The sequence below is a fragment of the Anopheles moucheti genome, chromosome 2 (genome assembly GCF_943734755.1).
Source record: "Anopheles moucheti chromosome 2, idAnoMoucSN_F20_07, whole genome shotgun sequence".
In the NCBI taxonomy this organism is placed as follows: Eukaryota; Metazoa; Arthropoda; class Insecta; order Diptera; family Culicidae; genus Anopheles; species Anopheles moucheti.
Genome location: NC_069140.1, coordinates 63,909,540 through 63,934,758, shown reverse-complemented (window position 1 = coordinate 63,934,758; position 25,219 = coordinate 63,909,540). Strand labels below are relative to the sequence as shown.

The 25,219-nt window shown below is 40.1% G+C and overlaps 1 protein-coding gene across 2 annotated transcripts in view; it reads right to left on the bottom strand.

Annotated features, from left to right (window-relative positions):
- Positions 1 to 14,417: 14,417 nt before the first annotated feature.
- The window catches only part of LOC128302311 (pleckstrin homology domain-containing family G member 5), a 78,702-nt gene continuing 67,900 nt past the window's right edge, over positions 14,418 to 25,219 (bottom strand). Inside the window, exons 9-15 of one of the 2 annotated variants that reach the window (XM_053039146.1) lie at positions 23,662 to 23,796; positions 23,184 to 23,510; positions 22,455 to 22,706; positions 21,104 to 21,175; positions 19,610 to 20,226; positions 19,050 to 19,157; positions 14,418 to 18,605 (exon numbers count right to left, since the gene is read on the bottom strand). In XM_053039146.1, the coding sequence (XP_052895106.1) occupies positions 18,257 to 18,605; positions 19,050 to 19,157; positions 19,610 to 20,226; positions 21,104 to 21,175; positions 22,455 to 22,706; positions 23,184 to 23,510; positions 23,662 to 23,796 (1,860 nt within the window). In that variant the 3' untranslated portion in view covers positions 14,418 to 18,256. The remainder of the gene's footprint in view (positions 18,606 to 19,049; positions 19,158 to 19,609; positions 20,227 to 21,103; positions 21,176 to 22,454; positions 22,707 to 23,183; positions 23,511 to 23,661; positions 23,797 to 25,219) is intronic. The other variant, XM_053039223.1, reaches the window with a different exon arrangement.

Below are 25,219 nucleotides of genomic sequence, written 5' to 3'. Positions count from 1 at the left end.
TGCTACAATTCTCCGCCTAGAAGTACTTTACCAATATCTGGCCGGAGTGATGCCTCCAACTTGTCACGCTAAAGCGCTCGAAATCCAAGAAAATATTTTCGAATGAAGGCATTTCCAACAAACAGTTTAGAAATTGAATAACACGATGTATCGCATGTGTGTGTGCAAAATGTATGCAGGTGAAGTATAAATGACCCGTTCAAATATAACCGACCGTTGCTAACTGTGTGAAGTTGCATATTCGATTGAGCGCTATTGTGAATAAATTATTGATAACCCTTCTGACGAACGTAGCAATACAAGGATAAGCGTATCAAGTCATATTAGGTTCATCCTACAACTTGACCTTTTTCGTCTACAACTAGTGCATTCCGTAGTAAAGCATAATAACGACTTGCATACTGACCAGTAACATCAACGGAATCGTAATCGGAACTTAAGGTCATTAAAATCTAGCAAATTTCAAAGATTCAGAGTTCAAGCAAAGTTAATTATTGTTTACCATTTTTAACAGCAACATTAGCAAAAGAAAGCCGAAAACTAGAAAATGCTTTTCAAATGGTCAAATGGTACGAGCGTGACTTATAGACCCGAGAGAGAGAGGGAGAGAGCGAAAGAGAGTGAGGGAGAAAGAGAGCGAGAGAGAGAAAGAGAGAGGAAGATAGAGAGAGAGAGAGTGAGAGAGAGAAAGAGAAAAAGAGAGAGAGAGAGAGAGAGCGAGAGAGAGATAGAGACAGAGGTATCCTGCACGTTCTGAAATCTCTGAAATCTTCGGTTCGGCGTGTCACATTTACTTTACAATTTGGGTAGAGGAGTTATATACACATTTAGGAATAACGCTATCGTTTTTAAAAGCGTAGCTATAAAACACAAAACAGTGCCTAGCTCTTCTTTAGGTGCAGCGGCCGATCAAATTTTAGGCGGAGTAGGCGGTCGCCTAGGGCCTCGCAGTGTTGGGGCCCCAAAAAATGTGTGCTGCTTTTGCGATTTTTGGAAATTTAACAGCAGAGCTAATTTAATTAGCACAAAATCTGACTAAAAAGGTAAAACATTGATCGAACATATCCTTTGTATATCGAAGATATACTTGGATTTTATATATCCTTGGTTATATAAAACATTTGTTTCTATTTGACTAGCTATATTAGCCCGACTACACGGCTACGCAAGAGAAGTATGCAGTAGTGGTGGGTCATACGATTCATTTTGCGACCCGACCCGGAGTCGGGTGCGAACCCATCGGAATGGATTCCGACCCGTGGGTGCAACGGGTTCGGGTCGGAATCGGATCCAAGTAGGTTCAGTAGGTGCAAGCGTCCATAAGCGACTCCGACCCGTGGGTGCAGCGAGTTCGGGTCGCTTATGCTTGCTTGCACCTACCGGAATCGTTGCACCTACTTGTACCTACGCTTATGGAGCGCTCCGACCCGGTAGGTTCGGGTCGATCCGCACATCACTAGTATGCAGTGTACTCAAACTCCTTCTTCTTTATCGGCACGACATTCTCAGGATGTTGAAGCCTACAATTTCTGGCTTTTTTACTTTATTTACAGTCCTGCGTACGGAGGTTTGGTGGTCCAGATGAAATTTTTCCGTGGTCCTGTCTTGTGCAGACCGGCTGCGCTACCAATACACCATCTGGCCACCCCGTGAACCCTTATATTCCCGTTTTACTTCAACCTATACATGTATTCTATTTCTTGAACGGGATTTTCGACCTCAAGATTTTTATATTTTTTCATCTGTTCGTAAATGATCCTACAGTTAGATGCTACAATAGAAACCATTCTTGTTTTCACTTCCGTAATATTCGCCAGCTATTGCCATTGCGATACTCGTGGTGTGGTATTGTTTTCTTTCACCGATTAAGCCTTGAAAATGTCCTGCCTGCGTGTTTCGGAACAGTATTGTGGTGGAGTATTGTGTTTAGTATTTCGATTGTCCCAATTTTTGCAAGTTTTCAAGCCGGTAATGACGTTTTAATCGACACAATCTGTCAGTGTACTACGACATAGCTAGTATTGTCATAGAATATGAATAAAATCATATCACAATCATTCGAATTCTCTTTTCCGTTTGATATATGATACTTCATGGTTCTTGTAATACAATTCCTGTCTTTCTTGATTATTACTTATTCGAAGCTGGATTGTAGGTTCAGCTTATGTCCACCCACTTTCCAAACACTTCATCATATCCCCGTGTAGAATACTGTTCAAACTACATTGTTGTAATCTCGGTAACATTTGCATCGTTGTTAGACAGAAATTGTTTTAAAATATCCAATTCTAAATCCATACGGTTTAAAATCATCACCGCGAAATCGTTGATCTTAATTAAAAAAAGAACATGAAAAAAGATACTTGACGAAATCTGGTATGCATTGATATAAAAACGATGTATTCAGTGAAGAACCTATAGTAGTCTTGCTAAAGCATTGTTGACGATATCGTGCGTGCTGAAAGCGGTCTCGTTTTTTTGCATTGAAAACTCAGTTTGTTTGAGAAAAATTAGTGAGTGCTTTGTGGTGTTGTATCCTTGCTACTGACTATCAAATTGTGCCTGAGGAGCACATAGTGTGTTTCATACTGATGTAAATGTGCAAGTGTAAATGTGACGAAATGATCGCAAGTGTCTTCATAATGACCGATGAGATCGGCCCAGAAATTCTTGGATTTCTTGACGCATGGACAACCGACCTAAAATTAGAGCATCAAACTTAACGCGAAAATCAAGCGAACGATCGAAATTTACATTAATATGTGCAGGGCCACGAGAGTTGACAAAATGCTGACAAATTTGTCCAATGACCAATCCGCTGGTCAACTGCGAAAACCACTATACCGCTGCCGCGCACACAATTGTTTTCAGATTTTCGATACCAGGAGAGCATGTTTTTCAAGAGGTGACATTTGCAGCTTGGGACATATTTGCCCAACACTATTGCATTGCATACCATCAAACCCGTGAGAACGATCGCTAGTGTAAGGAAGAAGGTTGAAACGGGAAGCTTCCTTCTACACGCTCAAACTTTCCATCGGCTGGTACGATATTCCATACAAAACCAACTGTTTTCAGATTCCCGATACCAGGAAAGCATCAACGGAAGAGGTAGCACCTAGTACAGCAATTTTGGTTGAAAACCGCAGAAAGGTATGCAATGTTTACACAAAATTTCTCGTTGGTCGTGAAAAATTTCTTCGAAAATTACCAATTTTCGAATGTATAGTACCAGGAGAGCATCCACGGAAGAGGTAGCACCTGGTAATTTTGCCCGCCTAAAGGTATGCAATGTTTAAACACTAACTTTCCATACAAACCAGCAGTTTTCAGATTTCCGTTACCAGGAGAGCATGTTTTTCAAGAGGTAACACCTAGTACCAGCCGAGCAAGATGGCGCCCAACAATTCATGAAATGTTTCATGAAATATTTCATGAAACTTTTTTTTAAAATTCAAAACTAAATTTAAATTAAATAACTTAAATAGAATTATTTCATCAAAAATTCATTCATGAAAAATTCATTCATGAAAATTTCATTTATGAAATGTTTCATGAAATATTTAATGAAAAGTTTCATGAAATTTTCATTAAATTTTCATGAAATATTTCATGAAATTTACTGTTACCAGGTGCTACCTCTTCAGTGGATGCTCTCCTGGTACTATACATTCGGAAACGGGTGGTTTTCGAAGAATTTTTTTCACGACCAACGGGAAAGTTAGTTTTTAAAAATTGCATACCTTTCGGCGATTTTCGGACAAAATTGCTGTACAAAGTGTTACCTCTTCCGTGGATGTTCTCATGGTACTATACATTCGGAAATCCTGGTGCAATTTCGTTTATTCTTTCAAGTCACAGAGTCGATATTCTTCTCTGCATTTAATTGATCGAACTTTGCAAATAGACATGCAGCGATTTTTCTTAGTGCAATATTTTGCAAAGTAGATCAATCTTGCAAAAACAACCCACATCTCAATTTCAAGACAATTTAGGGCCTACTGAAGCTGTCAAATCATTACATTCTTTTAAAAGTCGGCTCGTTAACCCCTCCCTCTTTCATCGTTTTTAAAATAAGAGGCCCCAACTATAATTCCGCCCTGGGCCTCCAAGGGGATTGATCCTCCACTGATGGTTAATGGTTTTCCTATCTTGTTGGTGCTGCAATGCTTGTTTATGACCTACTTGATTTGTTGCCTCGGTATGCGGTAAGTTATGCTAATTGCAACTGTCGTGTGTGTGGCCTGAACCCTTATCTTTATTCGCCTATCGGGTATGCAATGTTTTAACATACTGTTAGCATATGTGCTTTCACAAGGATGCTACACCTCCCCCCTTTGGAAGAATAATATAGTGAAACGGAATTATTCTCATAATTTAATGGCTCTGTTCTTGTGAATTATTTGTTTTTCTTTTTGTGTGTTTTCTATTTCAATATTTGTACCTAATACTTTTGTTACTGTGTATGGCCCTTTAAATAGTGGGTCTAGTTTTCTTTTATTTTCGTTGGTAATGGCTACTTTGTCGTTTACTTGTATTTGCATAGGGTTAATTTTGGTTTGTTCTTTAATCATTTTTTCTTTTTCTTTATCTATGTAATTTTTTGTTCTATCGTGTGCTATTTTGAATCTGTATCTGAGTTCCTGTGCATAATCTTCGTAATTGTATATTGGTGCGTTATTGTCAATGATTTCTTTTTGTAATTTTTCATTTCTTCTGAAGCTTAGTTCAAATGGGGTATAACCATGTTCTAGATTTGGTGTTGTGTTATATGCGAAGGTGTAATAGTTTAGCCAGTTATCCCAATCATCTTTGTGTTCATTTGCAAATATTCTGAGGTATTCGTTTAAACATTTATGGTTCCTCTGCAATGCTCCTATTGTTTGTAGATGGTACGCTATAGCAAATTTTTGTTCTATTTTAAGTAATTTTGAAATATTGCTAAATATTTCGTTCTTGTAGTCTGTACCCATATCTGTCCTGATTTCTGATATGTTGGTACCGTATGTTAACATGAATTGTTCTACTATGGCTTTAGCAATCGTAGTTGCTTCTTTATTTGGCACTGCTATTGCTGTGACATGTTTTGTGAAATTAAATTGAATCGTTACCGCATATCTATTGTTGTTGTTTGTCTTTTGGAATGGCCCAACTGTATCGATGGATATTATTTGGAATGGTTGTATTGGTGTGTCTGTTTTAACAAATGGTTCGATAATTTTCTTTTGGTGTTTGTTTAGCTTGCATAAATTTCAATTGTTTACGATATTTTTGATTGATTTCGTTTGATTGGGCCAAGTGAATTCTTTTCTTAACTTTTTGTACATTTTAGTTTGTCCTGTATGTCCTCCTGTGGGTGTATTATGTGCTGTTTCCAGTATTTCATTGATTTTACGTGAGTCATTGATGTATTTTGGGGCATCATATATGATTATAATAGTTTGTTTGAAGCTTCTCTGTACTGCTTTTCTTACGACTTGTTCTCCTATTTCTTTGAATAGTTTGTCTTCTGATGAGACTGCTATAGTATTCATTTTATTTGCCTTGATTTTCTGTTCGAGCTGCTGGAAAATTTGCACTAATGCAGATTTTTCTTTTCTTTCTTGGAAGTCCCTTTCTAGAATAGGTTGTTTGCTTCCTGTTTCCGTTTTTAACTGGATATCTCTTACTGATAAGAGTTCCTTTGTTCGTTTTTTGTTCTTTAGAACTCCTAAAAGCTCCATAGTGTTAACGTTTTCTTTGTACGTCATTTCTAGTTTTGGTAGTTCTCTGACTTCGTCGCATGAAAGTGCGTGATACATCTTAGGTTGATCAGACGCTAACATGTTCGTTACATTATCTGAAGTATTGTTGTTTGTCATGGATCTAGTTATCACTTTGATGGTTATCACATTAATAAGTGCAGGGCCACGAAAGCTGATAAAATGCTGGCAAATTTGTCAAGTGATAAAATCAGCTTGTCAACTGCGAAAAACCACTATACCGATGTCGCGCACGCAATTGTTTTCAGAATTTCGATACCAGGAGAGCATGTTTCAAGACGTGACACCTGCAGCGTGGAATAAATTTGCCCATCACTATTGCATTGCATACTTTCAAACCCGTGAGAGCGATCGCTAGGGAAGATCGATGAAACGGAAACCATCCTTCACCGCTCTCAAACTTTTCGTCCACTGGTACGAAATTCCATACAAACCAGCTGTTTTCAGATTTCCGATAGCAGGAGAGCATGTTTTTCAAGAGGTGACACCTAGTACCAGCCAAACAAGCACAAATCACGCGCTTACCGGTAGAAGGCGCGCAACTTCGTATGCAATGTTGAGCAACACTGCACTGTAGAAGTACAAGAACAACCCATACAAAATATGTTTTGTGGATCGATCGATCGACGCGCGACAGGAACCGTGTCTTGCACCGGGACTTCCATAGGAAAATTGGACAAATGTGGTTGCAGATCTGGAACAGTTTGTTCAACACCAGCAAGATCTATCAACCCCTCGTACACTTTGGTTCGAAGCTGTGCCTAACGTTCTCGCATATATTTCGGACGCTGCATTGCGGGCCGACCACCTTGCTGTACTGGTCGACACAGTATTTCTGGAAAAGTCACCCGGCACAATGCATCAGGGAATGAGCGATATCCCGAAAGGATATGCAATATGCAGCATATTCACGTCACAAACACACATGATCCACCTCACTTGCAGTCGGTAGGTTGTTCCGGCACTGGTCAATACCTGGTATACGTGAAAGGAGGCAAAGGCGCAGTTCATCGCGAACAGACATGCGTTCATACGTATGACCAGTGGAGGATCAATCCCCTTGGAGGCCCAGGGCGGAATTATAGTTGGGGCCTCTAATTTTAAAAACGATGCAGGAGGGAAGGGGAACATTGAGGGGACTTGAAATGAGACAAGGCGAAAAGCGCAGTAAAAAAGGGCCTACTCCGCCTACCGTTTGATCCGCCGCTGGGCCACCCCTAATCATCTTCTTCAAATGGTCCGCCAGGGCTATCATCATCTTCGAATACAATAACGGAACCGGCTATATCACCACCAACACCAGTTACCACTGTATCTGTACTCTACTAAATGGAGCTACAATCATACGTGCGCCAATTTCGAGAAGCAGCATGTGGTGGAATTTACAACTACAGCATCCAAGGAGCACTTTGCCATCGAATTGGTTCGCCCGCAGTGCTTCCGGGATATTCGCCATGCAACACTCAGTTGCAGCGGATACATGAGGGCACAGTATCAAAATTCAATTATCATTGTTTGTGCTTTTGGGCAAACCAGATCTGTTCATCACCGTGACTTGTAATCCGAGTCTTGATAACAGGAATATAGTCCAGTACGATTTGCAATACAGAATGAAAGAGTTACTAAGTTGTGAATTTCGATTCTTTTATTTATTTATTATTTAGTGGATTGTTTAACATTGTATATCCCATTAAGCAAACAACGCAAATTTTATATAATAATAGTAATTTGTGTTATGCACAGCCGGTTGGATTTGAAAACTAAAATCAAGTCAAGTGTTGAAAGACTACCTCTATGATCAAACAAACATCAGCAAAGTATCGAAAACAAAGTTCCCTTGCGTACAACTCAGAGTTCTATTGCGTAGCCCTGAAACCCGGCCGTTAAGCTAGTCTATATATACACGTTTGTATGAGCTAAGGAGAAACATAACGCCACTGGATCACATTTTCTACGATTTACGTACATTTATGATTCCTGACTAGTCCAACGCCTTCTACGATTTTTTCGCCCAAGGTACAGTTTCCAATCGGTTTACTTTTTCGGTAACAATCAGCGAAATTTCTTAGCAACCTGTTCCGCTCATGTAGATGTTGTAGGCGATAAACAAAAATTAACGGTTGATTTTTGTGGTGAGTTCCTACTTACTGAACTTTTTCAACAATTGATCATGTTTTATAGCATTCTTTGATCCATTAGGTGCAGGGCCACGAGGGTTGCCAAAATGCTGACAAATTTGTGACCAAATGAGCTGGTCAACTGTGAAAACCACTATACCGTTACCGCGCACACAATTGTTTTCAGATTTCCGATACCAGGAGAGCATGTTTTTCAAGAGGTAGAATAAATTTTCGCTGCAGGTGAAATAACCTGCAGCGTGGAATAAATTTGCCCATCACTATTGCATTGCATACTATCAAACCCGTGAGAGCGTTCACTAGTTTAAGGAAGATGGATGAAACGGAGAGCATCCTTCATTTCGCTCAAAATTTCTGTCGGCTGGTACGAAATTCCATACAAAACCAGCTGTTTTCAGATTTCCGATACCAGGAGAGCATCCACGGAAGAGGTCGTATCTTGTACAGCAATTTTGCTCGAAAACCGCCGAAAGGTATGCAATGTTTAAACACTAACTTTCCCATTGGTGGAGAAAAATTTCTGCGAAAACTACCAGTTTTTGAATGTACAGTACCAGGAGAGCAACCACGGAAGAGGTAGCACCTAGTACAGCAATTTTGGTCGAAAACCGCCGAAAAGTATGCAATTTTTAAACACTAACTTTCCCGTTTTTCGTGAAAAATTTCTTCGAAAACTACCAGTTTTCGAATGTATTGTACCAGGAGAGCATACACGGAAGAGGTAGCACCTGGTAATTTTGCCCGCCTAAAGGTATGCAATGTTTAAACACTGACATTCCATACAAACCAGCTGTTTTCAGAATTCCGATACCAGGAGAGCATGTACTTCAAGAGTTGACCCTCAGCCACTCAGGCACCTGAGCCCCTGAGCCCCTGAGTGCCTGAGCCCCTGAGTTACTGAGTTACTGAGTGAGCGGCACTCATGAGTGACTGAATGACCGGCACTCATGAGTGCCTGAGTGCCTGAGTGCTGTCAATTAGCCGTCGATTAGCCGTCGATTAGCCGTCGATTAGCCGTCAATTAGCCGTCAATTAGTCGTCAATTAGTCGTCAATTAGCCGTCAGTTAGACGTTAATTAGCTGTCAATTAGCCGTCATCTCCCTCCTCGTGTCAACTCCCCCCTCGTGTTATTTCCCCACTCGTGTGACCTCCCCCTCGTGTAACCTCCCACCTCTCACGTGTCACCACCTACCTCTCACGTGTCACCTCCTTCATCCCACGTGTCAACTCCCACCTCCCACGTGTAACCACCCTCCTCCCACGGGTCACCACCCACCTCCCCACGGGTCACCAGCCCCTCTATTATCCGCCATCATGTCCGCCATCTTGTCTGCCATCTTGTCCGCCATCTTGTTCGCCATCTTGGCCGTCATCTTGGCCGCCATCTTGTCCACCATCTTGGCCGCCATCTTGGCCGCCATATTGTCCGCCATCTTCCCACCTTAACCCCCCACCTCCCACTGGTCACCACCCACCTCCCACGAGTCACCACCCACCTCCCACGTGTCACCACCCACGGGTCACCACCCACCTCCCACGTGTCACCACCCACCTCCCACGGGCCACAACCCACCACCCATCTCCCACGGGACACCATCTACCTCCCACGAGTCACCACCCGCCCAAATTGACCGCCATCTTGTCCGCCATCTTGTCCGCCATCTTGTCCGCCATCTTGTCCGCCATCGTTGCCACCATCTTGTCCGCCATCATGTCCGCCATCTTGGCCGCCATCTTGTCCGCCATCTTGTCCGCCATCTTGTCCACCATCTTGGCCGCCATCTTGTGTCCGCCATATTGTCCGCCATCTTGTCGTCCATCTTGTCCGCCATGTTGTCCGCCATCTTGTACGCCATCTTGTCCGCCATCTTGTGTCCGCCATCTTGTCCGCCATCTTGTGTCCGCCATTTTGTCCGCCATGTTGTACGCCATCTTGACCGCCATCTTGTCCGCCATCTTGTCCGCCATCTTGTCCGCCATCTTGGCCGCCATCTTGTCCGCTATCTTGTTCGCCATCTTGGTCCGCCATCTTGTCCGCCATCTTGGCAGCCATGTAGTCCGCCATCTTGGCCGCCATCTTGTCCGCCATCTTGTCCGCCATGTTGGCCGCCATCTTGTCCGCCATCTTGTGTCCACCATCTTGTCCGCCATCTTGTGTCCGCCATGTTGTACGCCATCTTGGCCGCCATCTTGTCCGCCATCTTGGCCGCCATCTTGTCCGCCATCTTGTGTCCGCCATCTTGTCCGCCATCTTGTGTCCGCTATCTTATCCGCCATCTTGGCCGCCATCTTGTCCGCCATCTTTTCCGCCATGTTGTCCGCCATGTTGTCCGCCATCTTGTCCGCCATCTTGTGTCCGCCATCTTGGTCCGCCATCTTGTCCGCCATCTTGTCCGCCATCTTGTCCGCCATGTTGTCCGCCATCTTGTCCGCCATCTTGTCCGCCATCTTGTGTCCGCCATCTTGTCCGCCATCTTGTCCACCATCTTGGCCGCCATCTTGTCCGCCATGTTGTCCGCTATCTTTTCCGCCATCTTGTCCGCCATCTTGTCCGCCATCTTGTCCACCATCTTGGCCGCCATCTTGTGTCCGCCATATTGTCCGCCATCTTGTCCGCCATCTTGTCCGCCATGTTGTCCGCCATCTTGTACGCCATCTTGTCCGCCATCTTGTGTCCGCCATCTTGTCCGCCATCTTGTGTCCGCCATTTTGTCCGCCATGTTGTACGCCATCTTGTCCGCCATCCTGTCCGCCATCTTGTCCGCCAACTTGTCCGCCATCTTGGCCGCCATCTTGTCCGCTATCTTGTTCGCCATCTTGGTCCGCCATCTTGGCAGCCATGTAGTCCGCCATCTTGGCCGCCATCTTGTCCGCCATGTTGGCCGCCATCTTGTCCGCCATCTTGGCCGCCATCTTGTCCGCCATCTTGTGTCCGCCATCTTGTCCGCCATCTTGGCCGCCATCTTGTCCGCCATCTTGTCTGCCATGTTGTCCGCCATGTTGTCCGCCATGTTGTCCGCCATCTTGTCCGCCATCTTGTGTCCGCCATGTTGGTCGCCATCTTGTCCGCCATCTTGGCCGCCATCTTGTGTCCGCCATCTTGTCCGCCATCTTGTGTCCGCCATCTTGTCCGCCATGTTTTCCGCCATCTTGGCCGCCATCTTGTCCGCCATCTTGTCCACCATCTTGTGTCCGCCATCTTGGCCGCCATCTTGTGTCCGCCATCTTATCCGCCATCTTGTCCGCCATCTTGGCCGCCATCTTGTCCGCTATCTTGGCCGCCATCTTGTCCGCCATCTTGGCCGCCATCTTGTCCGCCATCTTGTCTGCCATCTTGTACGCCATCTTGTCCGCCATCTTGTGTCCGCCATCTTGTCCGCCATCTTGTGTCCGCCATCTTGTCCGCCATGTTGTCCGCCATGTTGGCCGCCATCTTGGCCGCCATTTTGTACGCCATCTTGTCCGCCATCTTGTGTCCGCCATCTTGTCCGCCATCTTGTCCGCCATCTTGGCCGCCATCTTGTCCGCCATCTTGTCCGCCATCTTGTGTCCGCCATGTTGGTCGCCATCTTGTCCGCCATCTTGGCCGCCATCTTGTGTCCGCCATCTTGTCCGCCATCTTGTGTCCGCCATCTTGTCCGCCATGTTTTCCGCCATCTTGGCCGCCATCTTGTCCGCCATCTTGTCCGCCATCTTGTGTCCGCCATCTTGGCCGTCATCTTGTGTCCGCCATCTTATCCGCCATCTTGTCCGCCATCTTGGCCGCCATCTTGTCCGCTATCTTGGCCGCCATCTTGTCCGCCATCTTGGCCGCCATCTTGTCCGCCATCTTGTCTGCCATCTTGTACGCCATCTTGTCCGCCATCTTGTGTCCGCCATCTTGTCCGCCATCTTGTGTCCGCCATCTTGTCCGCCATGTTGTCCGCCATGTTGGCCGCCATCTTGGCCGCCATCTTGTACGCCATCTTGTCCGCCATCTTGTGTCCGCCATCTTGTCCGCCATCTTGTCCGCCATCTTGGCCGCCATCTTGTCCGCCATCTTGTCCGCCATCTTGTCCGCCATCTTGTCCGCCATCTTGGCCGCCATCTTGTCCGCCATCTTGTCCGCCATCTTATCCGCCTTCTTGGCCGCCATCTTGTGTCCGCCATCTTGTCCGCCATGTTGTACGCCATCTTGTCCGCCATCTTGTCCGCCATCTTGTCCGCCATCTTGTCCGCCATCTTGTCCGCCATGTTGGCCGCCATCTTGTCCGCCATGTTGGTCGCCATCTTGTACGCCATCTTGTCCGTCATCTTGTGTCCGCCATCTTGTCCGCCATCTTGTCCGCCATCTTGTCCGCCATCTTGGCCGCCATCTTGGACGCCATCTTGTCCGCCATCTTGGCCGCCATCTTGTCCGACATCTTTGTGGGAAAGTGGGGAGGGGGATGGAAGATGTCACCTCTTGAAAAACATGCTCTCCTGGTATCGGAAATTTGAAAACAGCTGGTTTGTATGTAAAGTTAGTGTTTAAACATTGCATACCTTACGGCGAATTGCATTGAAAGTTGATTGCATACCTTCCGGCGCAGTACCAGGAGCTACCTCTTCCGTGGATGCTCTCTTGGTACTACACATTCGAAAACTGGTAGTTTTCGAAGGAATTTTGCTGCAAAATTTGACTCGACCAACGGAAAATGTTAGTGTTTAAAAATTGCATACCTTTCGGCGGTTTTCGGCCAAAATTGCTGTACAAGGAGCTACCTCTTCCGTGGATGCTTTCCTGGTATCGGAAATCTGAAAACAGCTGGTTTTGTATGGAATTTCGTACCAGCCGACGGAAAGTTTGAGCGAGATGAAGGATGCTTTCCGCTTTATTGATCTTACTTATTAGCGATCGTTCGCACGTGTTTGATAGTATGCAATAGCAATTGTGATGAGTAAATTTGTCCGAAGCTGCAGATGTCACCTCTTGAAAAACATGGTCTCCTGGTATCGGAAATCTGAAAACAATTGTGTGCATTGATTTCTTCAAGTATCTTTTTTCGTGTTCTTTTTTTAATTTAGATCAACGATTTCGCAGTGATGATCTTAAACCGTATGGATTTAGAATTGGAAATTTTAAAACAATTTCAGTCTAACAACGATGCCAATGTTACCGAGATTACAACAATGTAGTTTGAACAGTATTCTACACGGGGATATGATGAAGTGTTTGGAAAGTGGGTGGACATAAGCTGAACCTACAAACCAGCTTCGAATAAGTAATAATCAAGAAAGACAGAAATGGTATTCCAAGAACCATGAAGTATCAAATATCGAACGGAAAAGAAAGTTCTAATGATTACAATATGATTTTATTCATATTCTATGACAATACTAGCTATGTCGTAGTACACTGACAGATTGTGTCGGATATAAAATCTTTACCGGCTTGCAAACTTGCAGAAATTGTGACAATCGAAATACTAAACACAATACTCCACCACAATACTGTTTCGAAACACGTAGGCTGGACATTTTCACGGTTCAATCGGAGAAAGAAAACAATACCACACCACGAGTGTCGCAATGGCAATAGCTTGCAAATATTGCGGAAGAGAAAATAAGCATGGTTTCTGTTCTAGCATTTAACGGTAGGATCATTTACGAACAGATGAAAAAATCCCGTTCAAGAAATAGAATACATGAATAGGTTGAAGTAAAAGGGCATATAATCGTTCACGGGGCGGCCAGATGGTGTATTGGTAGCGCAGTCGGTCTGTACAAGATAGGACCACGGAAAAATTTCATTTGGACCACCAAACCTCCGTACGCAGCACTGACTATCCTACGGGTAAATAAAGTTAAAAAAAAATAGAAATGGTAGGCTTAAACATCCTAAAGATGTCGTGCCGATAAAGAAAAAGGAGTTTGAATACACTGCATACTTCTCTTGGGTAGCCGTGTAACCGGGCCGATATAGCTAATCAAATAAAAAAAACTATCTAACCAAGTATAACCATTTTCTTCCTTTTTAATTAGATTTTGTGCTATAAATTAACTCTGCTGCTAAATTTCCAAAAATCGCACAATCGGCACAAGTTGTTTGGGGCCCCCAACACGGCGAGGCCCTAGGCGACCGCCAACTCCGCCTACCGCTTGATCCGCCGCTGCGTATGACTGAACATCTGTGTTAGTGGACTGCGTGTGATAAATACCCAGGATGCAGGATAGATATCGCATATGCAATATCGATTAAGCCCACCACCAACTACTGGTGCTTGAGTGTTTTGTTAAGTTAAGTTAAGAGCGAAGAAGTATAACTGAGTGTTGCATGGCGAATCAGTACCATAATTGAAACCATAGTAAGTAGCATAGTAAGAAACTTGAGCGATCGTACCTGATGCACCTACTAGCCTTTTCGATATTTAATGCTGTCACTTAGATCTAAAGCATCGCTTATGTGAATGCGTTATGTGAAAACGAAGAAAGTCACTAGAAAAAAAAAGATCAAACTAATATTTGATTTGAAGTTTTGATTTTATTCATTTGAGTTTTGATTGAACAATGGTCGTTTCTATGTTGCTGTTGCTTTGTATTTCAAATTTTTGTTGTATTTTAGGTCCATTTGGGTACATTTGATGAGTTTGTCGTTTGTGTTTAGTTTGCTAAATTGCGCTCATAAAGATTTTAATCTTTGTATTGCAAGCCTTAGATAACATAACGCTATGTCTTGATTTCTTCTGTTGACGTCATATTTTATCACGTCCGTATCATTCCGATCGACAAAATTCACAAATGCGACAATTGAGCTAGAGTATCAACTTGAATTCAATGGCATTGAAATTTGTTTCACCATTTCATTGGAACCACTAAGAAATCGTTCGTTTATCTTAGGTAAGTTATCAATCTTCTACATAAAATATTCCATTTTGTTTCCAAACAGGATAATGCTTCGAAACACATGCTGTACAGTCCAAGCTGCTACAGTGTTATGGTTTTTTTTCAACAACTTTGGAACCAATTCAGAAACTCACTTTTTTAACTTTTGCGAACATTCTATTTGCTGGGAATTGGTTTATTTTTAATATTTGCAAATTTTCAAATTGTGTTATTTGCTTATTCAGTTCCCAATCGTTATCCAACATTCAAATAGTTTGATTCCGTATTTCGCTTTGTTTGTAAATATAGCTAAATATGCTTAAATAATACCAATCTTCTATTCGTATGTATATAGGTATATATATTGCTATATATATATATTCCTATATAGTATATATAATTTGTATGTATATTCGTGTATTTGTATATATTATTTTCAATGGTTGTATCGATTTTTTATAAACTATTTTTCAACCAGTCCTACCCCAATGCTTTAGTTGAGTATCGTTATAAAACTGTACATTTATCCGTTTGGCGCGATAGCTTCACAAATGACTCGCAACGCGGTGTTATAGAATAGACCGGTCTAGATTCGTGTACCGTGTGGGGACACGCACATTAAAATGCTAACAATGTTCCATTGGCATGGCATTGATTTAACAGATTTAGAAAGAAACGCTTACCCACCTTGTGCTCGTAGAACGAACCAGGATGTAGGATATTTGTATTAATTGTCCAAAAACCAAACACTACGTTATTAATACTATCCCAAGGTTGAGTTTTCCCAACGCTTATGTTATGATTCTCGTACAATTCTTTGGTTTATATTTTCCACACCTTGTACTTGTTCCTGTTTACTGCTATTCCAAATCGTCTTTAAGCGTTGTTCGGATTGGCCGTTTTTATAACGTTGCAAATGTTTCATTTTTAAAGCACTTTTTATACTTCCGCAATGGTATGGTCATACAGCATATCGCTATAGTAAATGGGAGCCATGCAAACATACAGAATTCTGCAATGAACATTCGTGGTGCTAGCCGGTGTAAAGTATTTAACACCCTTCGAATTAGTGCATTGCATAAGTAATTAGTTCCACTGAAGAGAGATCGTCTTAAAATAAATTTTGATTGTCAAATAAACGATCTGTTAGTCTGAACAATAAGAATAATTAAGTACAAACAGGATCGTGCTTTCACTAAAAACCTAATAAACCGATGAAACATGGACCAAATTGAAAACAAATATAATCACTCGTACACGTGATTTGATTTGATACAATTTTAAAGTACGGAGTAGATCAACCAATATTAACAAAAATCTTTAGATTGTATACATTAACCCCTTAACCTGATCTGAAACAAGTGATTGAAATATTGGAAAACATTAATAAGTGTTGCCATGTACCATTGATTCGTCGCTAGTAACGATGTAAGCATAGAAGTAATGGTACGGTTTACAGGGCTCTAACGCAGGCTTTAAAACTGGTACAATGATTTTTTTGATTTGCTGTAGCGACCTTCGCTTGCTTTATACTACATACTATAACATCATCCAATTTATATTTTGTATATTTCTAATTCAGTATCGACTGATTTCACAGCTATGCAAATCTAGATTTGAATCGCCCTAGTTTCTGACTGTAATTTTAATTTGATAAATGATAATATTTTACAGTTTGCATAGCAGTTTGTCTAACCATGTAAAGGATAGATTTTAAAATTTGTGAAATGGTTCTTTCCTGTGCCTATAGCTTGAATTGTTCGTATAAGAACATATTTTAGTCATTTAAACATTCGTTTAAGGTTTAAAGGTTTTAGGGTTTTGGTTAGCAGTATCTGACATTATTTACTGCCGTTAAAACAAGCACAAAACCTTATGCCTTTTGTCAACTGTACATACATTATTACACTGTACTTGCTAATTAGAGCCGTTTTATTTTTTTCACACAAAAACCTAACGTAGCAGTATATGGAATGTTAGTATGATGATTTCGGTTGTTTACTCTACAATATTATCATACTGGAAAAGTAGTATTTTAATGCTACAGAATAGCAACGTTGGAAAATGTTTAAAATTATCATTGTACGCTTTTGTCTTTCGTTTCAATAACAACATATCCTGATCGATATGTATATAATCATTTGCTTTTTCGATACGCTCATAGATACACAATGACTTGTATTGGCAATTCGCTGTTATATTTAAAAAGTAACCGTTTTCCCATATCTATTCCGTTGAATCAGCATTTACTTTCTCTACAATCAATCATAAATTTTTATTTAAAAAACCGATAAATTACCATTCAGCCATCTAAGGATCGGGCAAATCATTATTGCTTGCTCTTGAATGATAAACAAAGTTATATGTTATCATTTGTGTAAATTTCCGCAGCATATCCTTTTTCTTTAAAAATTGTTACTATGAGTTCAAGTTAAAATTGCAAAACTACGATTGTGTATGCTTATACTGCAGATATTGTGTGATGTGGATGAAGCTTAAATTCTCGCAAAGTTATACGGTTGATTTTTTGTTCACACGTTCTCATACAACTATCTCCACGGTCTTTTGTACAGAATAATTCTCGTTGAGGAGTAATAAGTTAAAACACTTTTAAGTAAATGACATCTTAGTTACTGGAGAAGTAACATAAATAAAATCAATTATAAAAGCATCAAGTTGGATTACAGGAAAGCACTACAATAATACACGTTGTTAATATTTTTTCGGTTTATGCATAAACGCATAAAACAAAAATCGACACCTTCAAAAGCTCAACATGCTTCCTACGTGGGTGTTTTAAAATTCGTTTAAATTGTATACATATATAGTTTTTTTTGCTGACTAGAGGAATTCTAATAACAAGATCCACTTGTTTACTGTTGTTAAATATGATTAAATGGCAATAAAAGGTACATTGCCCAAACGTAATGTTCAAAAATTACATTAACATTCAGCTAATATTGCTCGTTGAACGAGAAGCACTACAACTTTAAATCGTTGAATTTTCAAACATTAAAAACCTAGCACCTGGTTGCGAGAAAAAAAATACTTTAAATGATTCGTCTCCAGGGGCAACATATCAAACTCGCATGAGTTGCAGCTGATAGTTGCATCTATACCTTTCCATAAAAATTCACAGCTTTGTTTTGTTCTGGATTTTATGTTGATGTGTGTGCCGCTGCTTTTCACATCAAAGATTATACAAATTTGCAGCCTCCGTACAATACAGAAAGATTTACTGCTATGCGTAATTGCTGAATGCAATTGGGCAACAGGACAGGTTATACATCGCGATGAATGTCAACATGGGTATGAACTTGTCGTGTTAACTTGTAGCAAATATTTTTTTTTGATTCCGTTGGAATGCATCGGTTCAGCATAAAGGTTCATCAAACATTTCCATGCAGAACCGTGAGAATGGACTAGTTGATAATGGCGTTTGATTCGTGCATATGCCTACTTTGCCGTAAAATGCCTTTGTTCGTTTCGCATTGAGCTGTACGGAATATTGCTTAGGTTTCGTTGGGCAAAGTTTGGTCCATGCTGGTGGTAGCGCTGTTGCTTGGTACACTTTGAAAGCTGTTTTTACGCTTGAAAAACGATACGTTCGCCGAAGACAACGAAAGACCGCTTGTTCCAGTGCATCCTTCATTTGGTGCGTTCGAGCCAGTGCTGTTTGTAGTGCTGTTCGGGATGTTAGCCGACTGGGGTAGGCACTGTTGATGTTGGCCGAGTGATGCCGAGTTGAAGCTTTGTTGCTGTGAAAGTGTGAAACTTTGCTGTGAGGACACGTTGCGTGTCTTGATTAACGGTGGGTTTTTGATTGACGTAGAGAATGCGAATCCGCGGCGCAACGTAGCCCTATATGAGCAGTAGTTCAAAAAGTGAAGGAACATGAAACGAAATAAGAAAAAATGTAACCGTAAAAACATTTTGTGTTAGTATTGCGCGTCTGTTAAACAATTTTTTTATGAGCTTAATAACCGCAAATGGAAGATCGAACAACTATGGGTTAAACTATTATAAGATTAATATATCGGAAGAATCTACAATCTTGCAACTATAAACCATGAGTCAAGAACGACTATTGAAAATTATGACGAAGTAAAATAATAACAATACAAATACTAACCAAAGGTTATTCAATCAAACAGTAATAAATAAACCAAATTGCATCAACAGTGGCTAATGGATCTGAAAGTAAAGTGTTAAATTAGAATAGAAAATCATTTAAAGTAAAAAATACTAAACACTAAAATAAACTGTGAGTGCTTGTATTATGTAGAGTGCAGCTTATGTACGAACCTGGTAGGTGATGGAGGAGGATATGAAATGCCCCGTTGGCTTGGAGAAAGTAATACCATGCCGGAATGGGATTGACTATTAGATGTACCTGGCACCGAGAGAGTATTGCTGCAAATGATTTAAAGTTTGCATTATGACGGCCAATTAGTTGCATAATTTTCATTTTGTTGCACATTTTTTGTGATTATAAGTAATGATTTCTATCGTGACTATCGTATCGTTCATCGTTTCGTGTCTAAATAAGTATTCCTCGTTTCGTTTTGTAAGGTACCAACAACCGGTATAGGTGAAGGTTTCTCCGGCTAGCTATCGAATTTGAATTACGTAAGTCGAGAAATAAGGCCCCATATATCAGCGATACGATTGAATCTCTTTGAATTTAATTTGAACCTAACGTATTACTGATTGATGCAATGCTATTTTACAATAGCATAACGACACGGGGGGTCGTTATACATGCTAAAATACGGTACATGCTTTCGGTAGTGGGATGGTAATCATGTGCCATAACAACGCACTAATGTTACAATATTTATTGTTTTATAAGAGCATGCACTCACCTGTTTTGGATCGAATTAAGATTTAAGTTAGGCATACTTTGACCTAATCCACTGTACGGTTGAACAGTCAATGAGTTGGAGGATTTGGTTTGCATGGTGCAGACGGTATTCTTTGGCTTTCGACTGTTACCCGGAGCGTATTTTGAATGCATCATGACAGCCATTGTGCTACCAACGCCGGCACCTTCATCGCTCGACAGGGAGTTAGTTTTCTCAAAATCAATCGACACTTGCTTCGATTCGTTTAAATCGACTGATCCGCTGTGACTATTATTTAGACTGCTTACGCGACTGCCGATGGAGCTGTTCAGCGGCGACTTTTTGATGCTTAGATTATCGTTGTTAATGTTCATATTGCTATTGCTGGTGGAGTTATTGCAACTGTTGCTGATGTTGATAATATTACCGTACTGTCGCACATCCCCAAACGTTCCTTGTTTCATACGATTGTAAATGTGTTTTACTTTTGTTATCGAATCATACCAATGTTGTGCTTTAGAACTTTGCAGTGTGAATGCTGCTACTACCATGTTCAGTTCATTCACATAGCAGCAGTAAATGGCTTGATCCTTAAGCTGTACTATCAACCGGTCAGTCATGTATGGTTGTCGGACAATCTGCAAAAAAAAAAATGGTTCGTTGAATGAATATAATAAAAACATATATGGTATACGGTCTTTCTTCCGATAAACAAAAAAAAATTAAAAAAAAAACAATAAAACAGCAATTATATTCTAAAATTATAACCAAGGCTAGAAAACTCAAATTTTTTTTTTCCTGTTACAAGATTTTAAGATTTTATAATACATAGGATATGTCGAATACAGTTTACTAAATCGCTCAAACGACACAGGCAAATAATTGAAAGTTATATATAATAATAATAAATATTTGTACTAAGTTTCCATAAATTTTAATTGTGATTTATATCTCATGACTGTACTTTACGTCACTTTATGACTTATATCACTTTATGTAAACCGACGGCCGGTGTTTCATTGACTAAATTATGCAAGCAATCCCATATCCAGTTTAGGCGATTCAGTGACATGTTTTTGTGTTTCACTATCAAACTACCTGTCTTTTGTATTCCTTTGCGCAATTCATTATGTTGCGCTATCCCAAAAGATAGTTCAACTGTTTTTATCGTGTTTCTTTTGTTTCATGGTTTAAGTTTCAAGAGAAAAACATTGAAATGTTTAATAAAATTCTTGAAAGATACACATATTCACATTTGCATATGAAGCGATTTTCATGTTTATTCTTCATACTACACTTGGAATGAGGCTTTATATGTACTTGCAATCAAAATCTAATCCCATATTTTGAGAAACCTTTCAATTTTATCTATCATATACGAAACAATTAAATTTTAACGGATGCAATTTTTATGACTGACGTTTCCGTAAATACGCGTAAAAGAGAAAATAAGAAATTATACTATGATTTTTTACGTAGGAATGTGTCGAAGATCGCACATATTCTAGAACTTACCTTCAATTTGTCGTTCTTATTCTTTTTACAAATTAGTAAAAAGTCCGTAAAAAGGAAACTATGTACATCCATCTGAAACGATATGTTTTTTATTTGTAAAGATTGTTACTTCATTTATGGGCGATTCATTTGCATGACACATAATATTGTTTTTTCTGTGCTTTAGCTGTGATGTTTGAAAAACAACAAATTGTTGGTTTTGTAACAAACTATTTGATTATTGCTGTATCATACCAATCCCAATAGAATAGATGCCAAAGAATTTTTTTTAATCAAGAAATTCGGCCAGCTATTGTTTTGACATTGCTATGAAAGGATTTAGATTTCGCATCAATACTGCGTATCTGGGTGAAATGGTTAGACATTATTAACAAATTTACCTAGTTTTGCTATGCAGTTGCCAACATCATTTTAAAACTACAATGTCTTTACTTTTCCCTAAATTCATAATAAAAAATAAGTAGTATGTAGGTGATCCCTTATACTAAAAGAACTCTGGGGAGAACGATATTTCTGTGTTTCGTAATTTTATCAATAGCTGTATAATATATTCTACCCATTATTTTACCAAATATTTATGTATATTTGTTTATTAAATATTTATGCAATGTGTATATTTTTTCCATCGCAATTATTAGTTCAATTTATCACATGTATTATTATTATTGTAATATAAATGGCTATGGCTGCAACAACATCAAATTTAATTCAAAGAGCAAATTGAAAACAGGCAGCTATATAAATAATTGGGATTTAAATTAAGTCATGTTTTCCATCCTTTATTGACTACGGTCAATTCAACCACATATGCAGCGGCACGGCGATGCCAAACAATTTGAAGAGTACTGAGGCAAAATGAATAATACAAACGTGTTGGAACTTCGAACGGGACTATCGAAATGCGGACCAAACAGCAATTAATAATGTGCGACAGTGTACTATATGCATATGCTTGCAATATCCGGACGTGAAATATACATCTTGTCACGACACGTAGCGAGTGATGGTGAAGGCGGTGGAACAATTTATTACCAACAGAGATGAACGTATTATGCGAGAAGATAAATGATTGGCGAATAAAATTATGATTGTGGTATATAATTAAGTTGCAAACACGTGCATTGAGCTTGTCTGATGAGGTATAACGATGATATATTTGGTGGAACTATTATACTCATTCGCTGAGAACATGATGGGAATGGTAGGTAAAACTCATCCGCATAAAAATTATGATAAAAATTGAAAATGAAGCTCTTTCCCGAATTTATTTGTGCCTGGAAATCTTCAATGGAAATCCGAACACATAACAATTTTTTAATGAAGATGATAGCATTTTTGCCAACGTTCTTACCTTTCCGGTACTATCCTTGAATTTCAGGTCACCCTCTACAAACACCTTGCGTCCGTGGTCGATACCACGCATCGGCTGGCAGAGGTCAAACATGATGCTGTGTTGCTTGACCATACGTTCTAAAGTCTCGTTGTTTGCGTCCACTACCTCGTAACAATCGATTCTAGCATTTATTCCTTTCAGACGTTCGCTTTCCTGTCGAGTTGTTAGATGTGAATTCACACCGGCGACAAACTCTTCTACTGAATGTATCTGCAGATTGAAAACAACGGACAGCAATAACTAACAGCAATCAGTAAATGGAATAGTCATAGATATAAGTATAAAGTAATGTTAAGATTTTATGCACCACTGCCGATCATTCTTCTTATCTCGTTTGATGTAAGTTGTTGTTAAAGATACGTTTTTAACGATTAAAAGATCCAATATTATGATGGCAGATAGTGGTAGACAGATGTGGGGATTGTTATTCCAATGTTTGTCATTCTGAGTCTTCACAATTACCTTAATATGTACTGTATTTTCATGGGAAAATAATAGGAAAATTCAAAATTGAAAAACTAACCCACCAAAACATTCAATCCATATGGAAGATGTTTTGATTTCATATATAATGTAATTATGTATAAGTGACGTAGCAAATCTATGTAGTGAGCCGGATTAACGTAAAACCAAATTTTCAAGACATAACAGACATCTCTACAAAACACAAGTTTCAATTAAACTCACCATAGCATCGATTGCTTCGCCTTCTGCCTCATCGTTGATATGTTTCTTGATAGCAGCCAGCAGTAGTCCATACTTGGTTAACCGTTGCATTGGACGCACCAGAATGTCGGCTAGTCGTAACCGATTGCACATCTTCTGCGATTCGCACCAGGCACAGTAGGTCATGAATAGCGGATTATTGTGGTACATCTCCTTGCAATAGTATTGACAGGTGCTTTGTTCGGCGCAATACTTAGTGTATGGCGTAAAGATGGTAGCGAAATCAACAAATCCTCTTTGGAAGTAATAGATGCTCATTGGTTCTTTCGTCCGTAGGCTATGTTTTACCTAGTGGATGGTAGAATGATTAAAATGCACCATTAGATCGAATTCAGGATCTTGTTCAGTCCTGACAGCACTTTTGAGATTGAATCCATAAAAGCTTTCAATCGATCTGCAACCAATATTTTAGTGTTGCCTTTGAGAGTTCAGTACGTACCATTGGGTGAAGGTACAGAGTCCAAAAGCGCAGGTTAGCCTCCCAGATGTCACGTATGTTGGAAAATAATTTGTTCTGATCAACATCCGTGAGAATGTTTTGTGATTGAATATCTTCTAAACAGGCGAGAAAAAGCTGTAAACATAATTAAAGATATAATACTTTTCAAACTTGTATCTATTTGTCTGAATAATTGTAATATCATCCACTAAAATGAACCATAAAATTTACTGGATTAGGGGATTCCAGGGTTTGTTTAAATATCATTTATTTTATCCCAGAACACCGCCAAACCATACAAATGTTTGCTGCCTTGTAGCTCAAGCTTTTTATATCGATTTTATGTTCTACGCATTGAAACTTATCCTTTCCGATGCGTGTAATATTTGGCCAATTAGATGCCGAGAATCATACATATTTCACATGCACGTTTTATAGGCTGTTGATTTGACGTAGAAAAATAAAATAAGTCATTAACATGGTTAGGATAGCTACCGTAGTATTAGGTATCCACATTTCGTTTTATTGATCGAAAATAATACTTACAGGATTGCATTGCCCGATGTAGTTTGAAACATTGGAAGATCCTTGTCTATAAATTATTCACACATTCTAACGTGTAACATGTAGCTTGTGTTTGAACCACACATTCAATCGGAGCGAAGCAATCATTAGCAATGCTGTGTAGTTGAATGATGGAAATGGATTTTTTTTTCTATCTGGGATTTTTTGTATGGCTTCTATTTTTCCATACTCCTTTTTCTTTGCGCAGTTTTGCTCTCTTTTCTCTGTCTGTGCGGAAATCCCTATATAGAACTACTCTTTAATGAGGCAATAAATCAATGCCTGCAAGCATGTGCTAAACGTATCGATTAGAATCAATAAAGGTTCGATAGGAGAAGCGCTCGCAAACAAAACGTGGATTTGCTGGGCTATTTGGAACGAAAAAAGTCAAATCATTTCCCTCAACGCTGCCCAACCGTGTCCTACCGTGCCTTTTTGGTCTACTGAAACATTAAAGGTGGTGCTGAGATTTATTCTACATTCTTTTTTCCATCCCTAAGCCTAATACCTCTAACCAAATAAAAACAATTCAACCAACGGCGTTACAGGCAATGATTTTTTTTATTCAGGGAAATTGAGATACATTGCCGGCTTGTTAGCCGATTGTTCACACTTGAAGCCTTTTTACAACTAACGAGGGTTTCCATGCTTGTCGGCAAGGGGAACGTGTCAAATATATTTCATTATACTTTTTTCGACTTTTCCCACATTACCTATTGACATTTGACACGGTTTGCGAGTACATTGAAACATGCTACGTTTCGTTAATATTGAAGCGCAAACTACCGTACGCAAAATTCACTCAAGTGTTCAAGTGAATTGCAGTCTGGAGGCAAAAAATGAAATGCTGTTTGTTCGAGGCTACATAGCAGCATACTTGACCATGAAATGTGACCCAATTTTAAATAATGAATGGAAGGAAGAAGAATAATGTGGATGTCTAAAAATAGCGTACATTGCACTGCAGAATTTGCATAGGATCAATAATTGTGAA